Source organism: Branchiostoma lanceolatum, chromosome 1, assembly GCF_035083965.1.
Source record: "Branchiostoma lanceolatum isolate klBraLanc5 chromosome 1, klBraLanc5.hap2, whole genome shotgun sequence".
Taxonomy (NCBI): Eukaryota; Metazoa; Chordata; class Leptocardii; order Amphioxiformes; family Branchiostomatidae; genus Branchiostoma; species Branchiostoma lanceolatum.
Window position 1 is genome coordinate 22713376 of NC_089722.1, and position 14631 is coordinate 22728006.

At 39.5% G+C, this 14631-nt stretch overlaps 1 protein-coding gene across 3 annotated transcripts; it reads right to left on the minus strand.

Annotated features, from left to right (window-relative positions):
* Positions 1-558: 558 nt before the first annotated feature.
* LOC136442121 (uncharacterized) lies at positions 559-14562 on the minus strand. Of its 3 annotated transcripts, XM_066438750.1 has the most exons (17): positions 14291-14562; positions 12690-13180; positions 11419-11536; positions 10925-11142; positions 10271-10402; positions 9341-9508; positions 8797-8933; positions 6524-6638; positions 5886-5969; positions 5394-5574; positions 5032-5121; positions 4563-4646; positions 4387-4447; positions 4121-4183; positions 3033-3217; positions 2670-2854; positions 559-2333 (listed from the first exon to the last, which is right to left on the minus strand). In XM_066438750.1, exons 2-17 carry the CDS (start codon positions 13173-13175, stop codon positions 1941-1943), a joined length of 2700 nt encoding a protein of 899 aa, XP_066294847.1. In that variant the 5' UTR covers positions 13176-13180; positions 14291-14562; the 3' UTR covers positions 559-1940. The 3 variants fall into 3 exon arrangements, with proteins under 3 accessions (XP_066294847.1, XP_066294857.1, XP_066294868.1); XM_066438760.1 differs by lacking the exon at positions 12690-13180; XM_066438771.1 differs by lacking the exon at positions 14291-14562 and having other exon boundaries at positions 12694-12808.
* Between the last annotated feature and the right edge of the window lie 69 nt (positions 14563-14631).

The following is a 14631-nucleotide window of genomic DNA, read 5'->3' on the forward strand; positions in this document are numbered from 1 at the left end:
AAAAATCATTTAATCCTAGTGGCAGGGGACAGAACTGAAGAAGGTGCAGATCATAACACCAAAATCTCATTAAGAAATCAGCGGTGGGAAATTTGATGCAAAAGAAAGAAATCAGTTTTTTTGGGAGACCATTAGTCCTGTGAATGACAGTATTTCATCCAATCTAGATCATGTATGCACACATTGGTAACTTTCGGTCAGCACCTAATACCTGGCAATCTATTCTCTCATGTTGGGGCCTCTAGAATTTCTTTCATTAAAAGCCTGCATATCTGCAAGCTGTATCTCCTAATAGACGCAAGAACACGATTTGTTATGCCACTCTGACGACATCTAACTTTTGGTATACTAGTATTCGCTTTTTTTTCTGTGTCAGCGGAAATATACATTTCAGTCTCCAACCCTTGTGCAGTTACACGAGCCCTTATGGTTGTATGATGTGCATAAGAATGCTAATGATGTAATGGATATGGATGATCTTAGCCTTGTGCAGAGTATTTTACTGTATGGTCGTTTTGATACAATATGCTATACACAAAAGACAATGGAAACAAATGGTGAAAAGCAAATGGACGATAAGGTGGCCTTCTTTATGAATCAACAACTTGCTCATTTATTGTCATAGCCTGTATACATCTTGGCAGGCAAGACCAAAGATATCCAATATACATGTACTTCACTTTGCCCCACATCAGCTACTGAGTGCCATATGTTATGGACCGATGTTGAGGTCATTGGACACAGATACAGGGAGCCAAAACAGAGATTGTGGAGCTACATGGTTTATTCCTACTCTCCAAGCAGAGGTTGAATGGGCAGATCGTCACCGTTTTATCATATGCCATCATTTTTTGTCGCTAGCCCATTCTGAATGCATGTGTCTTAGTGGGTTCATAACATACTGCATATCGGGTTTCAGATACAAGAATTATTCATTTTTAGGCAATGTTAATGTTTGCAATATTCCATGTTTCATGCTGAACTACAACTTTAACAATAGTCAAAAGAAATAGTTTAAATGTCATAATAATGAACACTGCCGCACTTATGTGTATGGAACAATGGAACACATGCTGAAAACTGGTGAGAGGATCTAGGAGAGTAAGACACACTGCAGTAATATTTCCTTCCTTCGTGTTGCCCGATCTAGCAAATAACAAAAAATACTAAAAAGTACTAATTTTCTCGTCATCCACCAGCATAAATGCTGGCTACTTGGTAAATGTAGCAACCAACATATGAACTGTTTTAGCATAGCTGATATGATTGATCTACACAGTCACTGTAATTTTATAACATCACTCATGCGAAGGTCTGAACTGATGTAACTTAGTTTTGGACACAAACTATAGCTATATTCATGCAATGTACTTCTTTACCATGGAAACATTCCAATATTTCCGGGTCACACATCATTGCCATTCGACTTGCCTCATGCTGTAGTGATTGCATTTTTGCTCATGGCCCAGGATAGAAAAGAGAAAAAGATAAGGCTTCGCATATGGGTATTGGAAAGTCATTTCAAGAATATACAATTAAGAAGTGCAACACTCTCCTTCACTTACTGTTAGTTCATTGACTTCAAACAGCAGAAGCGTAACTTATGTTCACCTCGGACAACTGCAGTCTGTTGTACACATAATCACATCACCATGTCTATCTTGTTTTCCCCCATCACTTTTTTTGGTTTTTGTTGTACCACCACCATCATCAGCACTTTCCTAGGGTGCAATGCCCGGCAAGTGGTTTGTCAGGCTACTGATATATATATATATACATGTTATGTACATGTAAGCTACAAGAATATATTCTTAATGACATACATCGTAAAAATGTCGTCACACCGATTTTAACTAAGACACTTTAAGCACTCACATCATCTCTTAACAGGTTGTCTGTTGTACATGATTATCTTCAGTGTCATTTCTGTTAACATGAACTTACTCATCATCCTCTCCCTCAGATTCATCATCATCCTCTTCTTCATCATATTCGCTATCTAATGAATATTCAAGGTCACTACTCAAGTTAGCACTGTCCCCTGTAGGGACTTCTGGGAGAATTTCTAGTTTAGTCCCAAACATAGTGTGGGCAAAGTGTAGCTGACTTTGCAAAGCATCACGTTTTTTGTGGAGCATAGCAACAGCACCTATGTCTCCATCATTCTTGTACATCTTTATTGATTCTGATATGGTTTCATATTCTGCTAAACCACTCTCAATGAAATTAATCATATCCTTGGATGTCATCCTGAGTTCTTCCTCTGCACACTTCTTCAGGCACAGCGCATCAATGGCCTGTCTCTGGACTGATTTAGGGACAAGCCCATCCTCCTGACAGAAAAACCAAATAGAATAGTTTGAATGGCCATACTATCTAGCACCTTATTCAGAGAGAATGAAAAATAGGTGATATGAAATAAATACAAGGTGATAAAACTGTTTCTTTCTCCAAAATTATAATCTTCCAGCACAAACCTACTGCTAACATACCATAGTATTAAAAGATAATGTCAATGGCACTAAAGGTTGACTCTCTAACTTTGCTTTTTTCTTTCTTTCTGCATAATCATATCATCTGGCAGAGACAAAAATCCAACATAATTGATGTCTGCTGCGTGGATGCGACTCCAGACTGAACATCTTCTTTACATTATGATTTTAACTCACCAACAAATCTAACTGTGTGTAGCATTGCCAGGTAGGCTGGCAAGCTTCTTGGAAGTCGATTGTTCGAGGGAACGATGTGTCCAGTGGCAGTCTGGCAATCTTGTTGTAGTTTGCAATCGTCTTTTTGAGTTTTTTGTTGATACTCTTCAGCAGCCTTCCCAGCTTCTTTGCTATGGCCTGGCCATCTGAAGAAAATATAAATTGACAGCAATGCAAAGTCAAATATATCTAAGTTTTAAGCACATGTGAGGACACAGTGACAGATACATCAAAATGGACAATGACAGAGTAACTTTGATTATCATGATTTAGAACAATTGGAAATATTGAAGGTTAATCCCCTCATGTTCAAGTAAAACAGACCTGGGTACTTCTTCTTCAATGATAGAAGGAAAGTCCTCTCTGATGCTTCCCTCCAAAGTTTCTCCAACAGAGAACGCCTTTCCTCACTGTCAACAAGGAGCAGGGTAGTTTTGTAGTCATCATGGTCTTCCTTCCATCGGCTGATCTTGTGTTTCCTTTCAGTTAGCACCAGCTTTTGCTCCATTCTGCAGAAAACATGATTGTCACTGGGTTCTATGAACAGCTCTGAAATTACTTTTTTGAGGTACTTCATCTTAGCAACATGATGTTTTAATACATCTAAAATTGAATGATTTCCTTGTGTTTGGTGATCTTGTTCTAATGTCTTTAAACTTGACAATACAAAACTGACTTTGTATTGAGACTTTTTGAAAATACCATAACCTTTCTAAATCACATTAAAGCTAAGAGATGGCATGGTTACACTCCCAAACTTGGGACAAGCCGGGCAGTGTGCTGAAACTGAAATTATGAAATAAGAAGCAAGAAAACACCAAACTGAAAAGGAAATTGTCTGCTCTCTCACTTAACAAGGATATATATCGAATGAAGAGTCTGAGTGTTTGGCAGATTCTGATTTCAACTCTTGGACAACATCCAGATGGGTAGCTAGACCCGCCAAAAAGAAAAAGGTCGCCAACACTCAGACAACAATGACAACAACATAAAAAGAAGACAACAACTTTAACTTCTATGATATTATGCGCACATAACTTGGTGCGAAACGTTTAACGAGTTAACGACCAGGACCACTACACATGTGCTTTGACTTCTATGATACAGCAGTAGCTAGAACTGCTATGGTGCTAGAACAGCTAAGGTGCAACTATGCGTGCAGAACTTTGTGGTATCCAATTACTTGGGATCTATTGCGCTTGCGCGCGATGATCCCATTACAATTGAAGAAAACATTTACTAATACAACAATTGCTAACACTATAGTAATATGCCTTTGCTACATCACTATACCACACTTACAACATGTGTAATTTTGGCAGCAGTCATATGGATTAATTTTGTTTAAAAGAAAAAAAAGCAATATATAATAAGCTTCAGTCACTGCGCATTTATTTTTGTGCATCACTTACTCTTTGTACTGAGCCATCAATGCTGAGCGAAGAATTCCATCAGTGCACGACTGCATCTCGTCCCTGTCAAACAAGACAAATAAACATTATCATACTACATGTAATATACGTAATTTACCCTGACCTGTTAGACTAAGTAAAATCTGAGCAATTTACCCTTCTAATACAATTGTAGCAAGCAAAAATGTCGTTAAGAAACAATCAGTAACAACAACAGTATGTTCAACAACATCTGGACACATTGCCCAACCAGGTTCATCTGTTACCTAATGGAGAAGAAGACAGACAGGTCCAGTGCGTACGTCTTCTTCCATTGACTCAAACTTGCTGAAATGACAGAATGAAACAACTTTTGTCAGTTTGACCAATAGTGTAACATACTTATTCTGTTTTTCTTTACTACAAACAACCAATCACAACAAATACATAATACAATACTCACATCTCTGTCTTCCTCGCTTCCACTGTTTGATGAGGTCTATCTCATTCTTCCTCCAGGTCTCGACATCATCTTCAGACACTGCAACTATTGAATTATCATATAGTATTACCTCAGTTAAGTAAATGCTTTCACATCAATGTTGCTTTGATAACTATGTCCTTTCATCATTATTGATTTGCACACAATAACAACCTCTGAAAAATTATTTCTTTGGTTTCCTGAGTATTTGTTTTTCGTGCCTTGGAGAGAGTAGCAGGGATAGCTATAAAAATCTGAAAGCATAAATGATGTCAACTGGAATTTCTTCCTATTCTAAGGCTCATGTTAGCTGACCATATTCAAACCCTTTAAAATACATTTTTTTGGATATATAAAAGACAAAATAACAAGTTTGCTTCTTTTAATTCCAAGGCATAAGGCAGAGGGTGAGGTAAGCAATTGAAAGACTGGGAACACATGAACATCTTACCTGGTGCCTGTTCCATGATGTTTTTGAGCTCGTCCGAGGCCAACTTGTAGGTCTTCTCAGCCTTGTCATAGTTCTGAACAAGGCTGACATCTGAAGTGCAAGCAGCATGACAATTTTTTATGTCTTAACAAGATGTTCATAGATGTTTGTTTGTGCTCAAGGTAAGTAGTAAGCTACTAGGATCTAAGGAAATTTAGCTAAATACATCATAAGGGAAGAGCAAGGACAAAATGTGTTCATCTAACACATAAGCCTCCTGCTGGTAATGTTAAGATTGAACGATAAATTTTATGCAGTGTGAGAGTAGGCATTGTGAACTGGAGGTTACTTTCTATGTATAACAAATTCCAATAAAAACTTACGCATATCTGCAACCTTCCTCCTGCCATAATGCAGTAATGCATCGGTCAGAAGGTCAGTCCGGTGGGTTGGTGTCATCTCCTTGGTGATGGAATTAAAGCCTCGAAGATACGACCACAGTCTCTCGACACATTCCCCGTCCGTCAGCCCAAATCCCTCCTTCCTTCGAGGACTGTACAGTATCTGCCATTGAAATTGTAAAAGACAGGCATTAACTAACTGTTCTTTTACATGTTGGTGATGAGTCTAGGTAATAAGCACTATATTGTGTCTGTTTTGACAATACAGCTCAGAAGAAAGTCTGCAATTAATATGCACCCACTGATGAAAAATTTGAGAAGCAACTAGCAATCTCTCGATAAAATATTACTTGATGGCAAGTATAACTTAAGGCAGTGAGAGGGGACACTGATTTAGGTATAAATCATGTCAATGTCCAAGTTCCATAAAATTTGTTATGCCCACAAACAAATGATCAATAAATTTACCAGTACCTGACAGGAAGACTTGTGGCCGTAACAGTGGAAGATTGGAATAGCCAATTCAATTGCCTCCAGCAGGTCCCACCTTTCTGCATGCTAAATCAGGCAAGTCAAAATAATATGCATAATGTTTTACACTACATTACAAACAATACAAATTCACATCTACACTATAATTCTCCAACAAAGCTGAAGACCACCAGGCTATGAAGTGATGAGATATTTCCATCTTAATATCCCAATCTTGATCCTTAGACCACAGTGGTTCAGTCTCTGACTGACTTGTTCTCACATACTTCAACATGGAAATGAAACAAGAGAACAAATTGAAAACAGAGTGTTGGGAGAAATCTTATATCTGAGTATATACTTTCCACCTGTTGGGGATATTCTGTATGTAGAGTGTCATTTTCTTTTGTTTCAATATTATCTTCTTTGATTCTGAGTTTTTCAGAAAGCTCAAAATCCAAGAAAAATAACAGTTTTTGATGATCTAACCATAAACATATGTGGTCATACTTTGAAAAAAAATCTTTACCAAAATCAAGATTTTTGCTAGGATATTTAACATATCAAGAAAAAAACTCATTCAGTTTAATCAGATGACTTTGTTTTATGTATGTAGAGTGTGCAACTTTAAAGAAACTTACTTCTAAATGGGCCGTTAAAACGCAGGCAATATCATACATGACATGCAACTTCAGATTCCTCCCTGGCTGAACGGCAGAAAGAAGCTCTTCTATCAGGTGGACTGGATATCCAAGCCTACATAAACAGAATCAGGAGTTATACGATTTCACAAATTCCTAAAATATTTCAAGCCTCTGGAATCTGTGGGTTTGTTTTCCAAATTGTAAAATGGATATTTGTGGAAAACTGTCCAACAGCGCTAGCTGATGTCATGTTAACCAATAGATACATTGAAACCTAGGTTTACTCAAGGTTTACTTTAATGGTCCCACAAATAAAAATATAGATCCATTTTCTTATTGCTATGCGCATGATGACTGCAATACCCAAGTCTCATGATCATGAATGGTCAGTCAGCTTTAGTATATCACACATGTAAAGTTTCCATCATTAAACATGATGTATTTATGCTGAGTATGTACTGATCAAGCGTGTAAGGCCCAAACCTGCACAACTTGTTCTTTACCCTGAAAGCTGCTATTGGGCCCCAAATCTAATAAGCATTTCTTTGATAGGTCAAGACCTAAACACATCAATTTCACACAAAAAAAATTGGCACAAAAACTTTGGAAACTTTACTTTGGTTGGTCATATTTCCAATGTTTCTTTATCCATTTCAATGTATTATATATCAATGGAAAGGTACGTTGTGTAATTTCCTTTCCTATGATACCCAGCTCATTATAATTGTAATCTAATGGAACGAGCAACAGGCCTTCCTACAATGTAGGTGAGTAGGTTTTAAAAAAAAAATTCCCTGCTGGCATAGTGCCAAACACTCAGCTCAGCACCAAACCTGTTTGCAGTGGTGTTGTCCACATCGTGACTGGAACAGTGTGTGTGTATACATTATGTTCATAGCTACAAGAGAGTAGATTTATTCTTCAACTGCTGGTTGGGGGAATCAAAGAGTAGAGGCAGCTGAGAACCCTATGTTGACTGTTGCACGAGCCTGATTGCACAGACAGTGTTTGTTGGAGGTAGCGTCATGTTGTGGGGCAGTATAACTGTCTGAGGAAAAACCAGGCTGATCATCCCAGACCTCAAGTCTGTTTAGGTGTCAAGACGTAGGAACACTATTCTCCATCCAGTCTTAGATCCTTACCCCTGCAATTTCAGTGCCATTCTGCAAGATGACAGTGCCCATCCACACAGCCAATGAGGGTCATTTCAGACCACCTCCAGGATGCAGGAATACAGAGAATATAATGACCTTCGAACAGCCCTGACCTCAATATGATTGACCACCTCTCAGGCTCTGGCTCTGTGATCATCTTGGGTGAGCTGTGCATGCAAGAGTGACCAACAGAACAACACTGGTCGACCTTCGTCGGCTCCTTTTGGAAGAATGGCCAAGGAACTGTTTACAAAACTGGTGATAAGCATGAGGAGGATGTGCCGGGCTGTGGTGACAGCGCATGGCTTGTGTACTCACTACTGTAATTGCATTTAAGTTCGCGTGGTTTTAATTTCGCGGTAGGGAGAAAATGGAGTATTCGCGGTGGTTTTAAGTTCGCATTTGAGATAATAGTAGACAAGGGGGTAGGAGGGCAAAAAATTTTCCCGGTGGTTTTAAGTTTGCGGCGAAGAGCTTACCGGGAAAATCGTGAACATTAAACCATCGCGAACATTTCTGCTTTTACAGTATTAGGCCACCTTCATCACAACTGTGGTTCCTACAAGCAATTTTTTCTATGAATGGAGAGTAAGCTTGGCATTCATATCAACATGTTTGGTTGATTGAAGTTTCATATTACCCTGGCACAAGACACTACCAACAGAAGAAAAAATACAGAATTGAGCGTTTGACTTTATTAGACCTGGTGCTCAATCCATCAATTTACAATCATAATAAGTTAGGTATCCTAGGAAAGAAAATCACAAAAGCTTTCCAATGATATATTATACATTGAAATTGATAAAGAAATAACGGAAATATGATCCACCAAAGTTAAGTTTCCAAACTTTTTGTGCAAAGTTTAAAAGCCCTTAATAATGCACATTTAGGTAATCAACAGTTATTCACTTTGGTCCTATCAATTTCCACATTGGTAGATAATTTAAGAGGAAAAGGAAAAGTTTGTATGCAAACCACATTCATGTTCTGTCATCTTTTTGATATGTACCAGTGACTGTATATACAGTTCCAATGAGTTGCTTGGATCACAATTCTACTATGTCCAGCTCAAAGATATCAAATTATTCAAGAATCAAACAGAAATGAAGTTCAAACCTTTCTCCATGATGCATGTCAAGGAATTTGACCGGCATGCTGTGACGACATACAGCCCCGAACACACCTGTCACATCAAGCTTCTCTTGCCTGGACCGAGATCGCACAGAACTTCCAGCTTGGAAGTTGTTGCAGTCCTGAATAAAGGACAGCATAAACACAATTTATATGAGTCATACTGTAATACAAAACATGAAGGGATCATCCTAGCTATTCAGTCATCGCAAGGAAATGTTCAGCTATTGGTCCTTCATAGTGTTTGAGTAGAGCAAGAGCTCTAGTTCATTAAAGGGCAATATTGCTGGCGATGATCACTACAATGACAGAAGAACAAGAGTAGCAGTATACTCTGAAGTGAGAATGTACCAAATTAATGTGTAATGGACTAATAATGCTGTCTTTAATGTGGTCACCTGAGTAATGGCAATGTGTTTGGCCAGTTATTGTGAAATGTTCCCCTGTTTTGAGGTTTCGAGTTATGCAATACAAAATAACATGGTAGTTAAAAAATGTGACTGCATTTCAAAGTACTAAACTGGGTTACCTCATCAGGCTTGCTGTCTTGAGAGTAGTCAGACATAAACTTGGTCACTTGATCATCAGGCAAGAAGTAAGTGCTTTGATGAAGAGGGCCTGCCGAACTTGTACCTGATGATTTTTTCCTCACAAGCCCAAAGTTAGCATCTAGGGAAACTATCATCTCTCCATCACCCTACAGTGAAAATATAAATTCCAGAAAAGGTGATAAGTGTACCTTACTTGACTTATAAGTATAACAATGGATGAGAAAGAAGTGAATTGCAGTATTGCACCTACATATGATCTAGAACTGAATTTTCATTCTTGAGCAAACCTTAGATGCTAGGTCACTTCGAGATACTATTGGGGGCATATGTGTATCTGTGCTGGTACAATGTGGCATTCAATACAGATGTATTACCTGCACCACACAAATTTTACCCCTACCTGAACCATTACTCATTTTCAGAAATTGTTTGATTAGAAAGAGAAAGACGCTTACAAAAAATTGAATTATTTATGTAACATTTGACAGGAGGTAATGATCAGTTCAGTGAAAGGTATCAACAAAAGTACAAGATAGGTGCAGGTAGACATCATAAATCCCCATAGAAATATTTCCAAGACCGGTACATTAGAAGTAAAAAAGAAAGTCTTGCCATGTTTGTCTATTCTACCTTCAAAGCAAAAAAACAGAACTGAAGCAGGTCATTTGATGGTCATTTGACCCCCAAAATGGAAGCATTTCATATAAATGGCAAGAAGAGAAGGGGAATTGGTAGTAAAAAGCAATACATTTCTCGTATACATATAACACAAAGACTTCAGTGAAATACATTTCAAAGATGATGGATTTCAATCCATATAGACAAGGTATTACAAGAATGTTACAAGCAGCAAACATTTAAAGCAAAATTTTTGAAATGTCAGTGAGTGAAATAGATAAGTGTCATACCTTTGAGCATGCAGGACAAACAGTTCCATCACCAAGGTGTGAACATAGATGAAGCAGCGTTCTCCTCTTGTACAAATGGTGGTGGAACTCAGCTACCGACTGGCCGATCAATGCCCTGTAGAGGATATCAACCTGAATGCAAGACAAAGGACAGTAAAAAAAAAATACATAAGCTTGTAACAGTAAAATACAAGAGTACAGAACACCCACTTGCTTAGAGTAACTACATATAAGTTTAGTTGGTGGCAACCTATTTTCACAGCTACATGTAGGTGAGTTTACAAGCTACACTTTAGAAAAAGCTGGCGTTTTGACCAGGTAAGAATAGAAAAAGACACTCTTCGGGAGTGGTCTCGGCTGCGGCATACATTTTGGCAAGTTTAATTTGGTTCACTTAGAGCAAATTGCAAAATTCATTGTATTGTGATGTGATGTTGTTCCCGCTTTCTTGGCGACTACATATTCATAACAAATGTAAGGAAAAAAAAGCACCATATGCAAGCATGAATGTGCTGCAGGTCTCTGCAGATTTTGCGGCAGGTTTGTAACATTCATCACAACTTCCATTACAACATCCATGGTCCATCTACCTAATTTTCCTTCTCGTTTCAACAATTGTTTCAGGGCAGGTGCTGAAACCCACAATTATCTTACCTCATATTTGCAAAGACCACTCATCCACCTGACGGCATTGCAGAAGCCTTTGACAGACACTTGGCACTCTAGTGTTAGCGCTGTCAACCACTCGAGCAATTCTGTGGAGAATGCTGTTTGGGGCCGATCTGCAGTGGCTGCCCAAAGACCAAAGCGTAGCAGGGTGCATGCATCAGCTTCATGCTCGCAGACAAATATCCGCCAATAACAGACACGACCTGAAAACAGATCATATTCTCATGCTGTAAATCTAGTTTTCTTCTACAAAGTGAAATAAATCCTGCACTCACAGTCAAAAGTTAGGTGTGCAGCTCCAATTTTGGGTGCACAAAGGTGCACATGAACTCAGTATTTCAAGCCAAGATTGCATAAGGTTATGTAGCAAATAGCTCCAAATGATGTGGGTATCTATCGTGCTGGTATGAAATTTGCCCTGTTGTCATGGCATATTGCACCCATGATAAGTAAGAAGATTAAAGTTAAGAAGTAGTCACCTGCACTGTTGAAAACTTTGAAGATCTTTAACGTTCTGCTGGGACAGTCCTGGTGGTCATGTCTTTCAAGAATAGTGCTCTCAAGGTTGCCCAGTCGAAATGGTTCGTAATGATCCTCCTGTGAAAATGAAGATTACTGTGTTAGATATATGATATTGGTGTAAAGTTTGAAATAGCCTTCTCTACATGGATAGAATCCCATGAAAATTGAGCCAACATTCTTCTGTCGGACATTGCATATAATAGTATATGTTGGATACTGTTACCATCAGTTATGGGAGATAAGGTCAATAAGTTAGCAGATCAAAATAATAAAATAAATCATGGCTCGAAATACTTCAACGTATATACCCAACGTTTGGAACAAATGCATGTGAAGTGTTTGTTTCTTGGTTCACACAAAATGTAGGTAGGCATCATAAATACATGTACCTACACAAAACAATGACTTAACCTGCACTAACCTGTATTGGTAGATAGTATTTTAAAAAAATTATAAGCTACTGGAAGTGAAGAAATGATATGTGCAACAGCAAGATGAAAACAGGTACCTCATCATTCAGCTACTACATGTACAATGTCTTTAGAGGTCAGTATGTGATTTTACATATTTTGACACATCTGAATCAAGTTGACTGCTTAAAAAAGGAAACCCATTTAAGTAATAACTGGCAACATGTTATTAGAAGTTTTAGGCCCACTTTACACCAAGCTTTTCGTGACAGCAGCTATACAAATGTAGTTCCTGCTGTCAAGACACCGCTGTCGCAATGTCTTTAGACGTATCGCTCGAAAATCTGTCAGGACACCCACGGTGACCTTTGACATAATGCGCAGAATCAAAACGTTTCAGATGTTTTTCTTTCGCCCAGCTAGAATCCACCCTGCTTTACTTCTCTGCTGCCATTGCTATGGCACAGGGTAGCAACAATAACCACCAGGGGATATGGCGTTATGTAAGGGTACTGGCGACCTTTTGGTAGAAATTTGCCAGGGTGACTGTGTGAGTCCTACAAGCAGTTCAGAATGACTAGAGGCACATTTCAATTAGCCTGCGCTATATGCTGATCACCTAAACCCTGACCTCCCCCTGTCGCGAGCCTGGCGAGTTCTCTTCAAACACACTTTGAACTTGTCGGGGATCCCGCTGAGTTGTCGGGCAACCAATATAGAGTTGTCAGAAGAAAATTTGAAGTCAGCGGGATAACCACAGTGGGAATTCTCTGTCGTGAAAAACTCAATATAAAGTGGGCCTAAGTAACAGTACATACATGCCATTGTTCTGGGTAGTGAGCTGGTGACAGGTGGTGCTGTACTATTACACAACAATCTGTGCAATATGTTATGGTAGGCCCACAGTCATTGCACTTAATGGGACAGCAGTCTTCCACCCCACAAAAGCTACAAATGTAGCAAGGGGCTTCCAGTTTGGTCGCAGTTTCCAAGAGCTGATCCCTGATTGCTGCCCACTTGGCCAGCTCCTTTTCTTTGGATGCTTGGTATCTGGAGGGGCCTGGTGGATCATCACTAGCAGATGTGCAGGGGGGGTCTGGATTCAGAGGATAATCTGGAGGAGGTAAAGGCGCAGATGTTCCTGGTGTCCCTGCTAGGTTGTCGCTAGCAGTGTTGTTTCCAGGGCCTGGCATCTCAATGTACCCATCAACATAAGACCCATCAAGGTGCTGTATTCTGCGCCGGATTCTGGGTCTCTTTTGCCTGCTACAGAATATACCCCCAGACTCTTTTCTCTTCGCCATGATGTCTGTCAAATAAAAAGTTCCAAGAATTAATGCATAACATCAAAAGATGACGTGTCGTGTCCGCGTGGTGTAGAGGTCTGCGCACTCTGCCTCTCACCACATCTGGTTCAAATTCATTGGAGCCAGCGGCCCGAGTTCGCGCCCGGGCCTGGACATGACTGGAAAAGATGCGCATCGTCCTATCGGAGGGGGACGTAAAGACAGCGGCCCCGTGTATGAGGGAGCTTTAGGGCGTCAAACCTCTGCATGTAAAAGAACCCAACACACTTATCGAGAAGAGTAGGGGTGACCCGGTGTGCTTGGCCAAAAACGTGAGCCGTGGTGAAGCCGCATTTCACTACCACTAGCTACTTGAAAAAGCATTATGCTTCACCTCAATTGAGGATGCATGCTTAACCCCCTTCAAGTGTAAGACTCTGCTAATTAAGAGTCAGAGGCACTGATTTGGAAATACAGAAAAGTCATAATCAAACAGCAAGCAGTAATTGAATAAAGGTGATGCTAGAATGTTTAAATTACATGCAGGCATGCACTAAACATATTTACTATTCTACTACCGTTTTAATTTTATTTTGATGTTACAGATTTACTAACAGCAACAAGGAGCAACAAGCTTAATTACAGGATGCTGTAAATCCTAGCCATGGCGACTACAGAAGGGCGTTTTTGCTTATTGTTATATATAACGATGGTTAACGTAGCCCTTTCAAAAGGGCACAAACGCCGGCCTACTACATGTAGTATGTAAATCCTTAGAATCATTTGAGAACGAGGCCCTACAGACAACTTTAATAGTTTCACACTGTCCTAGCTTTACTAGAATATCTTTTCCAGACCCATGACCATTTGCGTTAAACCTCATTGCTTTAATCAGATTATGATTATGTTATACATTTATAAATACACACTTCGAGGTGAATATTCAAGGTGAATAAAAAATCAGGTGCAGAAATAACGTTACCCCCCCTCCCCCATACAGAGCAAATTCATAATTTGCTACCTTGGCTCTTCTGGTCGTGAAACTGAATTGAAGTTACCTCTTGTGATGTATTAAAACAAAGGATATGAAAAATGTCAAAATATTTTCAAAACATCACATAAAACGTATTTACCTTAGACATTGGGCAGCAAATGTTGCTGGCTTGGTTCGGAATTATTTTCACCACGCCATATCGCGGCGGCGTGCTGGGCGGCTTGGTGACCCCGTTCCCGTGAGGCTTCGCGGCGCTATAGCCACTGTCTGGGCCTGGTCTGCTTTGACTTGTCGACGAGAAACTCGCTAAGCACCTGGTCTGGGCCACGAGTCCAGTCCGCTTAGTCGACTCTGTCAGCTAAGCAACACTACTGCTTAACGACTCTTATCGACAAAGCATGTCAGGATCGGGTGTCTTAGATTACAAGTAGACACCGAAATTACAAGTAATATTTCTAGACACACAACTACTTAAGAAAC

Coding starts and splice junctions, on each gene's coding strand:
- LOC136442121 (XM_066438750.1), bottom strand. CDS start 13,175: ATGGCGAAGAGAAAAGAGTCTGGGGGTATATTCTGTAGCAGGCAAAAG. Junction 6,639..8,796: donor GACATGCATCATGGAGAAAG/GTTTGAACTTCA, acceptor CTGTTTATGTAG/GCTTGGATATCCAGTCCACC. Junction 3,218..4,120: donor TTGATGGCTCAGTACAAAGA/GTAAGTGATGCA, acceptor TGTTTTCTGCAG/AATGGAGCAAAAGCTGGTGC.